This window comes from Harpia harpyja, chromosome 17 (assembly GCF_026419915.1).
Source record: "Harpia harpyja isolate bHarHar1 chromosome 17, bHarHar1 primary haplotype, whole genome shotgun sequence".
In the NCBI taxonomy this organism is placed as follows: domain Eukaryota; kingdom Metazoa; phylum Chordata; class Aves; order Accipitriformes; family Accipitridae; genus Harpia; species Harpia harpyja.
The window spans coordinates 24,023,267-24,035,551 of NC_068956.1; the positions used below are offsets into that span (position 1 = coordinate 24,023,267).

General features: G+C 44.5%; 1 protein-coding gene across 1 annotated transcript in view; it reads right to left on the bottom strand.

Annotated features, from left to right (window-relative positions):
- Window positions 1–708: 708 nt before the first annotated feature.
- ATP8A2 (ATPase phospholipid transporting 8A2) overlaps window positions 709–12,285 on the bottom strand; it is a 356,262-nt gene continuing 344,685 nt past the window's right edge. Inside the window, 1 exon segment of the mRNA XM_052812677.1 lies at window positions 709–8,032. Within this exon segment, the coding sequence (XP_052668637.1) occupies window positions 7,935–8,032 (98 nt within the window). The 3' untranslated portion in view covers window positions 709–7,934.

The window sequence follows — 12,285 nt, forward strand, 5'->3', positions numbered from 1 at the left end:
GGGCAAGGCAACGCGAGCGAGCTCGGCAGCGTCAGCCGAGCACCGTCAGCAGAGACTGGACATGATATTCCTGATGAGGCAGAAGCAGGAGAGATCCTGCCCCCGCGCTCAGGAGGGTTTGGAGAAAGGCGTCTCTCGTGGTCTTGCATCACCGCGCATCTCGATGCGTCATCAGACCGCTCTCCCCCCACAAACACAAGAGCGCGCAGGCCCAGCGTTAAAAAAGCCTCTTGCAAATTTAGATGCAAGAAAGGAGCAAAGGACATTTTAGGGCTTAATTTTCCCCTGCTGTGTCTACGTGACTTAGCTGGGACAAAAGATTCCCAAGGTTTATTTTGGTGAAGCCTCGGTGAGATCACAGGTATTATTTGTAGGAGAATATCTGTCCATCTAGTTTATGTAAAAAGATGGTTTTCCCCTGGAGACATTATTCAAAGATCAGGTACCTGCTGTAAGCTCACCAGTACCATTCTTATTTTGCCATACTAGTCTTGCATTTGGGGCCTGATCTGAGACCCACTAAAGGAACCCAAGCCTCGTCCTCGGCACTAACAGAAGTAGACCCTTAAAACACACCCAAGAGATCATGAAAAAATAAAAATAATCCACTCACCAGCTTTGCAGGCTAAATCTCAAATGCATTTAACATTGAACTCTTGCTACAAAACTCGCGGGGGGGATAAAACAAACAAGCTTCTGTCCGTTGGATTGCTTTAATAAAAGGTTTATTGGAAATATTTTTGTGCAGACATACAACAGTCAACAATGCTGTTCAAAGCTACAAATTTTCTAAGTTTTCCAAACCTTCTAAAAATACAAGTAAATGACCTTCATTTGTATTCAGTCTAGGAGGGAAACAAACTCCACTGTAATGCTATGCTGTATTTAAACTACCAGAGGACATTAATAGGACGTGAAAATGGTAACACTTCTAGAGGAAAAAACCCACACACCACTGCTGCTCTGCTGGGAGCCAATTAAACATCCCCCCACAGCATTACTCCTCTCTGCATATCCAGATTAAAACCTCCCCATCTGAAACAATATTTAAGCAATTTGAGTACAGATATGACAGACAAGCGGGCACATGACTTGGCTCGCTGATGAAAAAGATGCTGTTAAAGTTCCTGTCACTCAAGCCGCTGAATATTTGACCTCCCAGCGCAATGGGCTGCACTTCGGGGGCAGGAGGAGGGACACGGGGAGGTTTTCAAGTCGGGTGACTCTTCCAACACACACATGCACACACAGTCCCAGAGGGCTTGGCTGCCTCATTGCTTTATATTATCTGGAGCCCTTTTTTTTTAAAAAAAAAAAAAAAAAAAAGAGTTGAGAAACAACTTTGAGCAACTTTCAGTCTAAGGACTCTTGATAGTAAGAACAGCAAGTGCCTGCGTTCCCTTCCTGAATCAAAGTATCAACCAGAAGGGCAAAGGAGAGCATATTCACTCTGTTAAATTCCATGTTTTCTAAGAAACCCTGCAGATGTTTTGAAATTGATTAATTTATGCCAAGACGACATCTGGAACATCTTCGCAGGGAAGCCACCCAGTAAGGTGGTCAGAATTTAAAACAATCACGTCTTTCTGTTAATGTTGGCTTTTTCCCTTGGCTTCATCGCTCCATAATTACAAGGGTGCTGACCTCCTGGCTATGCACAGTGACAGTTTGGCAACATATTAGTCCTTCTCTTCATCGTTAGACTTCTGTGTGAATTCTCAGACCTGGGCTTGCCCACACACAATCTGTCATTTACCCACTTCTATTTCTCTTTTGTAGCTACAGAGATGCTGAGGTAGAATGATCCCCTCGTGGCAGACTTCAGGAGAACTTGTCTCACCTTATTCATACATAAAGGAAGGTTTTGGAGAAGTGCTAGCACTCAGCTGTTTTACCTTCTGTCCATACCAAAAACGAGCAAGCCACAAATCCAAAGGAAACAACCCCTCAGTTTCACACTCTATCACAAAAAGACCCAGGTCCTCGGATTAACAAGCCCCTTCCACCGGCCCAGGAGTTAGGAACCTGGCCAGGAGCAACACCCAAGAAGAAGTCCCGTTAATTCTCCGTGACAGACATTCCCTGTCAGGACTGAAGTAATTTTAGTGCTCAATTCCTGCAGGTCCATGAGGCAAGCAGCAGCCAGTAAACAATTTAGCCACCTCTCGTAACCCAGAAAAGAACCTGCTGGAGCCAAGGGACGCCAAGCAGGGGGGCTTCTGGCAAGGACATGTACCCCTTCTCCAAGTCCACGACTCCGCTTGGTGCCAGAGCAAGCTCAGCTTCAGGAGACAACGGAGCTTCACAAGCTCGTAACACAGCTCTCCTCCTCCCTTCCCAGAGCCACAGAAAGCAACCGGAGAAGTAAGCTTTATCACAGCTCTTTAACAGCAGCAGTGGTCTCGGCCAAGCTATTTCGTTTCCCAGCCCCTTCACCCCTCCAGACAGCCCATCCGAGAGCACGTTCCCGGCCAGATAAACCTGGCCAGGCTGCAGGTCACCAAGAATCAATCACCTTTGGGATTCACTTATGTGGCTAAGCAGCACAGGGCACTTTCTGGTTTTCATTTGCAAACAAGGCTCAAAGCCTCTATCAATCTTGCTGCTAGGTATGAAAAGGTATGGAAAGAGTTATTCTCTGCACCCATATGGATTTCTTTTGTTGTCATCTATTGTACTGACCTGTCCTGTGGCATTCTCCAGAGACACAGCTCTGGTCGCAAGCGCTGAACGGTAGTGGAGGCTCTCTTGGGTGTCTGGAGGATAACGAAGCTTTCGGGTAAGAGGATCTGAGCTCTCCCCCTCCTGGAGCTACTGAGTTCTGAGAAGTCAGTGTAAGCAATATCATAAGACTAGTGAAAATAAAATGGGAACAGGGCTGTTAACTGTGTAATCAAACCAAGGAGACTTTCCCCAATGCCACACAGGAGGAGAAAGCTCTAAGAAAATAATCAATGTGTATGGTTTCACCGAACAAAGCACCGAGCCTTTCATGTACGGTACAAGAAAATGGGTAAAAGCATGTTTCACTCTATTCTAACAGGAATTGCTTGCAGTCAACCCAGAAGGCTCAGTACCAGGAATAATAAGCTCTAGAAACCATCCATCTGAAAGCTCAGGTCATGTCAAAGGCCCGACCTCATCAGCACTAAGGTCACTTCCAAAGAAGGAAGGGCTGTGCTCCTGGAGTAGCTTGTTTTACCCCTGCTGCTGCTGGGAGAGTCCCACCGGCCACCACCTACGATACAACGACAACCGGGCCACCACGTTAGGGAATGGTTGGAGATGCCCTTCAGAGTGGCATCTGGGACAGAGCTCCTGCAGACAGGGCTTCTGAGGAACAGTGACGTGGCTGCAAATAAGCAACACGCTAAAGAGAAGTACCATTGCCTGTTCACTCGCTCGCCAAGTGACACAGTTGCTCACACAGGGCCCGACCAGTGGGATGAGAATGGGCCGTGTACAAGCCCAGTCACCAGATTCATAACCTGCTGAGTCTTCAGCTCTTGTATACTTCTTTACAGCGTCTGCAGTGACAATTATGAGTTATGGCTAGGGACGATACTTGGATTTGAATTCAAAACTCTCCCCATTTGATAGGCACTTTGGCTGTGCCTCCAACAGCTGCCTGCGGGACAGCCTCAGGGCTGTGCCCAGGGGACCCTGCAGGTAGAAGGTAGAGAAGAGGGTCTGGATCTGCTTGGTGCTCAGCATCCTCAACGAGGCATGGAGCTGCAGCAGACACAGGCTCTGGGAGAGATGAATACAAGGGTCCTGACTGACAGGACAGAAGGAGCCCAACTGTCTAGAGAGTGAGGAACACGCATAGTCAGTGCCACGTTTCAGAAGCAAACTGCTACCCAGATGCATCAGGTATACGACAGACACAGCCAAATTCTTCTCCAACTCATCAGGTATTTCATGTCATGACCATTTATTGTTAGACTCAACAAGACACAAATTGCTCTCCCTACAAACCGACTGAAGTTTAAGGCATTGATACTGTGTGATGATCTAAAACTAAGGTAAAATATCCTCAGTCCCTTAAAACTATGGAGAAATCTGACAAATCCAAAGTGCTTCTCGGGGGTGAACACCCGCTCAAGGGCTGCTCTGCTTCAAACTTGAAGTGTGAGGCTTAACAGCAAGAGTACAGTCCTCGGAGTATTTAAAAATGAAATTAAGTCATTATTTATAAAACCAAGGGAGAATGTAAATAGGGCATCACTAGTCTGAACTGATGACTGGAGGCAATGCAAAACAGCAGATTTGGTGAGTTAGCCCAAAAGGGCAAAATAAGCCTGCAGGACAGGGACAGCGTAAGGACTGTGCACCTCCCAAGCTCTTGGGGTTGTCCACAGAGGGCCAAGTTGCAGCCAGTGTGCCCACCAACCATGTTACAGTCGCTGCATTTCACTTATTCTGGTCCACCTGAGCCTTCTCCTCTTTATTTATGAGCATTGACTGTCTCCCAGCAAACACACTCCAGTAGATGCTGTAAAAATAATGTAATCTTGGTAACAGGAGACTTCCCTGCAGCATCTGCTATTAGCTGCTGGCTGAGGCAGTGGAAGAGACTGCACATTTCTGGCGTGCACTAAGAGGCGTGTGGTCTAGTGAAGTGCAGATTAGCGAGGTTTGGCTGTTATCTTAATTTACAGCCCATATAGTTCATGTTAACTCCACATACATTTTTAGATACATTAGCAGCTTAGTTTGACTCCGATACTTTTATTGGTTATTCACCATTTCTCCTTGACAAGTTATTACTGACTTCCCATGCTAGCTCCCTACAGCAAGACCTGAAGCCCTGTCAAGGAAAAGAAAATGTCACCAGACTTCTCAGCAGTGCTCAGCTCAGGCTCCCGCACGCCAGCTTTAATTTGCTACTAGGCAATCGTTAAAGGAACAGCAGCTCCTATGCAAGCAGCGATTACGGTGTTACAAAAAGAAGCAACCAGATCCAGGTTTAATCCAGGAAAATCGCCACTTCCTTCCAAATATTCAAAATCCCATCTCCACTTTGGTCAGTGCAGAATGCTGCCCAAAGACACCCTTTTCTGATCAGCCCTAGGTAAGTTAAGTCTGGATGGTCAAGCAGAAATCTCCCATTCCTTCTGCTCCAATACCTTGTCTAGTTGGTAACGCTTTCGCATAGCGCTTTCAAAGGTTGCTGTTCCTGCTACATGCATTTGTGTTAATGAACAAGGAATTCTGTCGATGCAGAGCAGCTGCCGTTCTCCTTTTGGTAACGCACCACTGGAATACACCTCATCATTGTTCACCAAGACAAGCAACTCCAACAGTCAGGCTACAGCATATTACAATACATTAATTCCTGTAATGACTCCAAAGAACAAGAAGAATGCCAGGTCTTGACCTGGGTGGGCTCTACAGGATTAACTCAGCTAGAGATTAAGGCCTTACAGTGATGATAAAGTCTGACCTGCTAGCCCCAGTGTCACATACTGTATAGCCCTGTGACAAACCCCATGTGTAATTCCCATTGAGCTGACATCCAACACACGTACCTCAATCTAAGCCACTATTCACTCTAGGGAGGGTTTGTGTTTGTGACACACACTGACCTCAATTTACAGAGAGGTCAAAATGATACAGCCCATAGTCTGCACTAATAAAATAAATCACATCAGATGACAGCTGCTCTTCCCCAGCATCTCTCCTTATGTTCTGTAAAACTTTGTTGCACTAAGTTGAGAACAGAAAAGGCTCCAGGATCCCTTCTATTCTCTGCTCGACACATTTACTTGCCCTTCTTCATTATCCAGAGGTTTTTAGAAGATTTTTTCTGTATCCTCATGAAAAGCCTCCAAATTGTTTACATACCAATGTTTACTGTGTGGCTTAGAGTACAAAGACTAAGCTGATCTCGCTTTGTCTCGGTGGGAAGTTAATTTTCCTTGTGTTGTTACAAAAGGAAGAAACAGTTAGCGGTTTTGAGGACAGGCTTACACCCCACATTTCCTAAATAGATTTTGCTTCTAAATAAAAGGAAGTGTTTAACAGGTTAGATCAGCATTAAGATTTAAAAGCTCCTGGGATCAGGTCTACCCTCCCCTTATTTATTCTCTGCACTAGTATTCGTGCCTTTAAACAAAATTCATCTCCCAGAAAATATATACAACCACACTTGGCCCCTTGACATTCATGCCTATGGCAAAATTATTTGCACGTTTCCCTTATTGCATAATTGTCTCATTAGCACTGCAGAAAGAAGGTGATGACTTTTCCCTCTGTGCCATTAGCCTAATCCAAGAGCAATTCTGCCTGGTGCTGCAGGAGCAAAATTTGCTTTTTAACATGGAAGTGGACTCCGAGTCTCCAAGGTGGCACCGGGAATTGAACTATGACACCTGAGCGCTGGCATTTACTCACAACCCTTAAGGAAGATTAAGCCAGTGGGCCAGGCTGGCATTTCCCTTTTCCTTGCTAAACATAAATATTCATATTCAAATTGCTTTCCGATATATTTAAGTCAATAAAAAGTTCTGGAAGATGGTCAACAGGGCAAAAAACAACACCAACTTCTTAAATGCACAGATGTAGTATACACATTAACCATGAAACCTGGTTAAAACACAGCAGTATTTACTTTATGCTATTCAGAAACGTGTCTTGGCGACTAAAATTAATAGAACTTGTCTGGAGGACAGCATAAGCTTTCTAAGAGCTCTTTCAGCTTTAACTTATGCCCCAGTTTTTGCCTTTTTTTTTTTTTTTTTTTCAAAATTCCAATCTATGCAGCAGCAGGCCTGTCCTACTGGCACAGCGAGGCCGTGGAGCCAGCATTCCTTCCAGGGCTCACGGGTCCAAGTGTGTCGGGAAGCCTGTTGATGGATCAAGATCTAGAAGAGTGACTAGTTTGGCTGAACAAACAGCAGGTCTTCTCTTCACAATGACCAGCTCTGTGTGTGTACATGTGTGTGCACACACGTGTGTAAATCCTTCCTAACTTGCCTTTGCAAATCTATCCTACCTGGTCACGGGAATGCTTCTTTGGGGTTACAGCATCGGTCTCCTGTGCGCATCCGATCTTCTTTCTCAACATCCGACAAGCTTGTACCTTTTAAGTTCTCAGTGTTTCATTCTATTGTTAAAGTGGGAATGGATCATGGAGGGAAGTCCAAGGCTACATTTGAAATGCATGTCCAAATACATCATGAAGAGTTACCAGGAGGCACCTATTTGAGTTCATCTTTGTGCACAAAGCCATGCACTCAAGACAGCTGCCCTGCCGAGCTCTGACTTCGACATCCTGGCTTTGTGAGTAAGCTATTAATTGGGTTTTAGAAAGCTAAGGTAAAGCCCTAATAAATCCTGTAAGAGGGCAAAAAATACTCTAAGTAATTCATTGCTATCTTGTGTTATTCTGTCATAAGAAGGCAAATAAGCATTTTTAGCTACAGACTGTGTTGCAATCAAAAGTTTTATGCCAAATTGTCTGTTAAAATTTCAGCCACATTATTAAACAGTGAATATTAGAGGGAGTAAGGTCCACATGCAGCCGTGTGCACTTGGTCTGTGTGTAACAAAACAGGAAATCTCAGCACCCCGTTCCAATTAAGCAAAGGCTGATTTCTCATGGAACATAAATTTTCTACTTTTCTCCCAGAACAATCTTATGCTGATGTTTTAAATAGTGGTAAAACATTGTTTTTAATTTCACACCTCACATAGCACAGTCAAATGCTTCATAACAACATAAACAAAACTTTAGGCAGAGCTTTGCGACTGAATTCAAACAATGATTTCCCCCCACAATACGTACTCAAGGTTTGCAGGGAGAATACAGAAACTTGTTGGCTAAGGCCACAGAAATGAGTTCTCTGGTGTTTTGGCTGCTGCTGCCTGTTAACAGTGGATGCATTGATCCAAATCCCATTATTCCCACCACCCATCAAGTAAAGAACCATTTATTCTATTTCTGCTCTCCTTTTGGTTGTATCGTAGGATCGAACAACTTGCGACTGGGAAACAACACCGTGTTCTTCTTGGGAAAATGCATACCCATCTGAAAAAGTAAAGGAAGAAAAAAAAAAAAAGTTGCTGAAGTCCAGCTCAAGGGCACAGCCCGTTTTTAGGAACAGTTTTAGGCATCACTAGAGTTACATGACAGACTGCAACAAACTTCATTTCTGTATTGCACTTCTGACATTTACAGCTGTGCACCCCACTGCCCACATAGCACAGAAAGGATGTCTGCTGCCAGCTCTGTCTTACTGCTCCCCTCCCCAGGCCAGGTTAGGGTACACAGTCAACATATCCCTCTGAGTTAGCCTGATAATAAACTACAGATTGCTTTGGACACCATGTGTACTCCCATAGTGGCAGAGCTTCTTTAAAGACTTAACAGACAGGTAGAGCTTTGCATTTTGGCTCGACTCCTCTATAGTCAGTCTGCTTGATATCAGTCGTTTCCCTGGAGGAACATGGAAATGTCTAGACCACAACCGGATCTGAGTCACATCTTCCTCTTAACTCCATTCAGGAATTTTTTTTTTACTAGTTTCCAGGTGGCATCTGACCAATCACACCAAGAAATTCTCAACTGTCTTGGCCAGTCACCCATACCTTGAATAGAGCAAACTTAAACGTATTCTGGAGGTCTCTATTTTGCACAAGTTAATCCTGCTAGCTAGCACAATCCTTTGGTCTCCCTAGAAATTACTCAGAAGAAAATAACCATGTGTCTTATTTCTTTTAAAGTATTGCGGACAAGGCAAGTGACATTTCTGACATCATCTGCAAAACACCACGTTACTGGTCAAACAGTCACAAAAGCTAATGGGCCAACATGGTGAAACACCAAACAATACTTAAAGCAGACATGACCCTACATAAAATTCTGAACGGAAAACTACAGCAAAGGACAACAGACTTTGTGACACCAATGAAAGGTGATTTTCAGGTGTAAATGGGTAACCAGAAAGCAGAAGGGCAGATTAGCATAGTTACAAAAATGGAGAAATAGGAAAGTCACAGGCTATACAGAACCAGATAATGCTTCGTAGTAGGAAAGCACGCAAGAGTTGGCAGATGTGAACACTGCCTGGGAGAAACCAAGAATTATACCATGGCTAACTCTCCATGGGCAACTCTCCATCTCCCCTGAGCAGCTCTGGAAGCAGGAGTTTATGAATTCTGAAATCCTGCCCCAGATTGACCCCAGGCTGAAAGACACAGCATCACGTAAGGACGGATGTCCCAATTACTATGCACAGACCCAGCAAATGTCTTTCAGGAGTCCTCCCTTAACAGGTTTAAGGCATATTCCCCCCCTAGATCAGGTACCAAGGTGAGACAGGGCTGCAGCACAACACAGAGGGACCCTGTGACAGAAAGGCACATGGAGCTGAACACCTCCTTAAGGCAGGAGGGACGTGAGGCCCCTAAGCAGCTTGGGTGCTGTAAACTGAACTTGCCCCCCATGGGCCTGAATGCAGCTTGCTTTGAAGCGGGTGACTGATGCTGGTAGCCAGAAGCCCAGAAATGAACTGTATCCCCTGAGTGAGGCTTGTTAAACCTTCACCTTGACAACCAAGTTGGGACCATGTGAGCCGAGCACAGAGATGCTCAAGCACTCCTAGATCTTTTCCTCTGGCTGATGCCTGCACAGGGAGCGTGGTCAGCAACTCCTTTACAGCTGTAAGCTGCTGGGAAGACAGGACCACAACACTAGGGATGACCGCTGTTCAATTAATGCGGAGGGTCATCTCCTCTCTCACAGAATGCAGGTAAATGTCACCTCTGAAGCCACAGGGACTTTGCTGTAGATTTGAGCTCTTAAGGCAGAACTCACACTCCCTTAGCAGGAGAGCACGCTATCACCAGGTTAGCTGACCTAAATCACAAGCATGGTAGGAAATCTTTGCCAGTAAATGGAGGACATTCAAACAGAAATACATCACCCAGAACTAACTCCAGTCACATCTCCCTCTTGGAGGGATTGCAGGACAGTATGAACTTTGATTTGATTATGTGACTGACCATTCCAGCATCCCATTTTATTTTCCCTAAGCAATTCCATGCCAATATACATACAGCTACAGAGGTACAGGTTGTTTTTTCCTGCCTCTAGCTGAAGGTTCACAGAATACATTCACAAAAGGCAAACAGTCTTCTGGAAAAAAAGTATGTGCATGCTGGATAATTGCAAAGGAAATACGATTTACAAAACAAGCTTTCATTTAAAAAAGGGCAGGTTCACACTTAAACAAATACCTCCAGTGGGTTTGTTCCACGCTAAGGGCCAGCATACTGTTAGCTTTTTGGCTAAACTCTCAATGGAAACTCAACTTGGTCAAAGACCACAAGCTTAAGCCCTGAAAGGCTGAAGTCCATACCCCATAGCCTAGTCTACATCAAGATGGCTTTACTATATTTACTTATCCAGTAAGATCATTCAGCACAGCAGATCCTTCAACTGCCATAACTACTGCAAATCCAGCACCGACCACACAAGTGTGCAGAGCCCGTCAACCCCAGGTATCTTCCCAGGACCTGCTTATTTCCAGTGCTAGCACAGGCCTATAAACAGCCAGGAAGCCCAAGCACTCTGCAAAGCCATTGCAAAACGCAATCAAAGAAATACTTTCACCACTCTCACACCAGTAGAAAACACCTGAATGTGGCAAAAAATTTCAAGCTAAGACAATCAATGGTTTGAATCAATGGTAAGAATATGAGGGATATCCTTACATCCTCATGTTCTTGATCCATCCTGAAATATCAGCAATGAGGGTTTTGTGCATACATCGTGGGAAAGGCTGTGACCCCCATACTTGCACACTGCCCTACTTCAATGAAGCTCAACATTTGGCAGTTTCTTTAAAACTTTCCCTGTTGATCTCTATACAGGAAGATGAGTTCATATTACTTTTTTTTATTCACATTACAATTAAAATCGAGCTTCAAGCTGTTCAGGCAGCTGACTGTGCCTTGTGGAGTCAGAACGCTGTGAATGCTCAAGTCCCATCCGCATTCCCCAAGTAGCTCTACATTTCCACTATTTTCAGACCCCATCCAAAAACAATGAAAGTTTCCATCTACCAGTTACTAGGGAACTTTTCGGAAGTTTGACCTTTTCCCCTAACTCCAGTTTTAAAACCACACCTATGAGCCTGCCCTGGGAACAAGGCCCTCATTGTTCAGCTATCCTGCAGCAGCCCAAGGAAGGAGCACTTTTCTTTGGGCTTTATGGGCACAACCCACTCACAGCCGTCGCAGAAGGAAGGACCTTTGTACTCGGAGACTTTCTATTAATGGAGGAAAGGCACACTTTTGAGTATCTGTCAGTGGAGCTCATCTGTTAAGAGGAGATTCACGTTCTCATCAAATCTAAGGTTTCACTCATACCAGATATTATCAGGCAACCTACTGAATTTTAAAAGCATCCTGTTGGGTTTTCTTAAAGCTTTGATATTCTATTAGTAGATCAGAATCTAGTCTCCCATTAGGTTTCTAATTTAGCGCACTCTTCTTCTGTTCCCTGCAATGACTATTCTGGTCTGTGCAATGCAATTTCTTTCTCTAAAGAAACTGTCTCCACGTATGCATCCTGAACACAGACAGTAACGCTGTGCAAGCTTAACAGCCCACTCACATGCAACAGCTTCCAAGACCAGGACCAGAAAGGGTCCAGAACGCTCTTTTTATTCCGGAAAATCTGCTCATGGAAGGACCACGTACAGTTTTAGACACTTCAGGGATTTATTTTAGAGGCCTCCTACTCCTTGCACTCTCCTCTGATACACTTGAACTGTCCGTCCTGGGGTTTGTTTAGCCCAATCAGCAAGAGGGCAGTTCTCACGGGAAGCATGTCGGAAACCTTACCTTCTGCAGCATTTCCCTATTTCATACGGGCAGTGGTATTATGGTTTAGTATAGTCTGAAGTATAAAATGCATTTTACCATCGTGTCGTTTGCCTTCAGAGAAAAATGCCCAGATTCAAATCCACTAAAATTAAATTTTAGGGTTTGGGGGGATGGGAATGGCTTTTTTAAAAAAAAAGAAAAATCTTTTAGGAAATGTTGCTGCTTAGATACCAAAGATATCTCTGACATAACAAAAATCAGCGCTAGGGTATCACTTGGCCAGCCAAATTCTCTCTCAGGCCAAACGTCTGGTTCCACACAGTTTTTAAGGAGATTTGCTATGATGTCGCAGTTCACATTTACCAATTAAACAGTAAATGCTAACTCAGCTTTGACTTCTTTGGCAACCCTCTTCCACTTATCCTGGGAAAATGAGAGCTGCTTTAAATC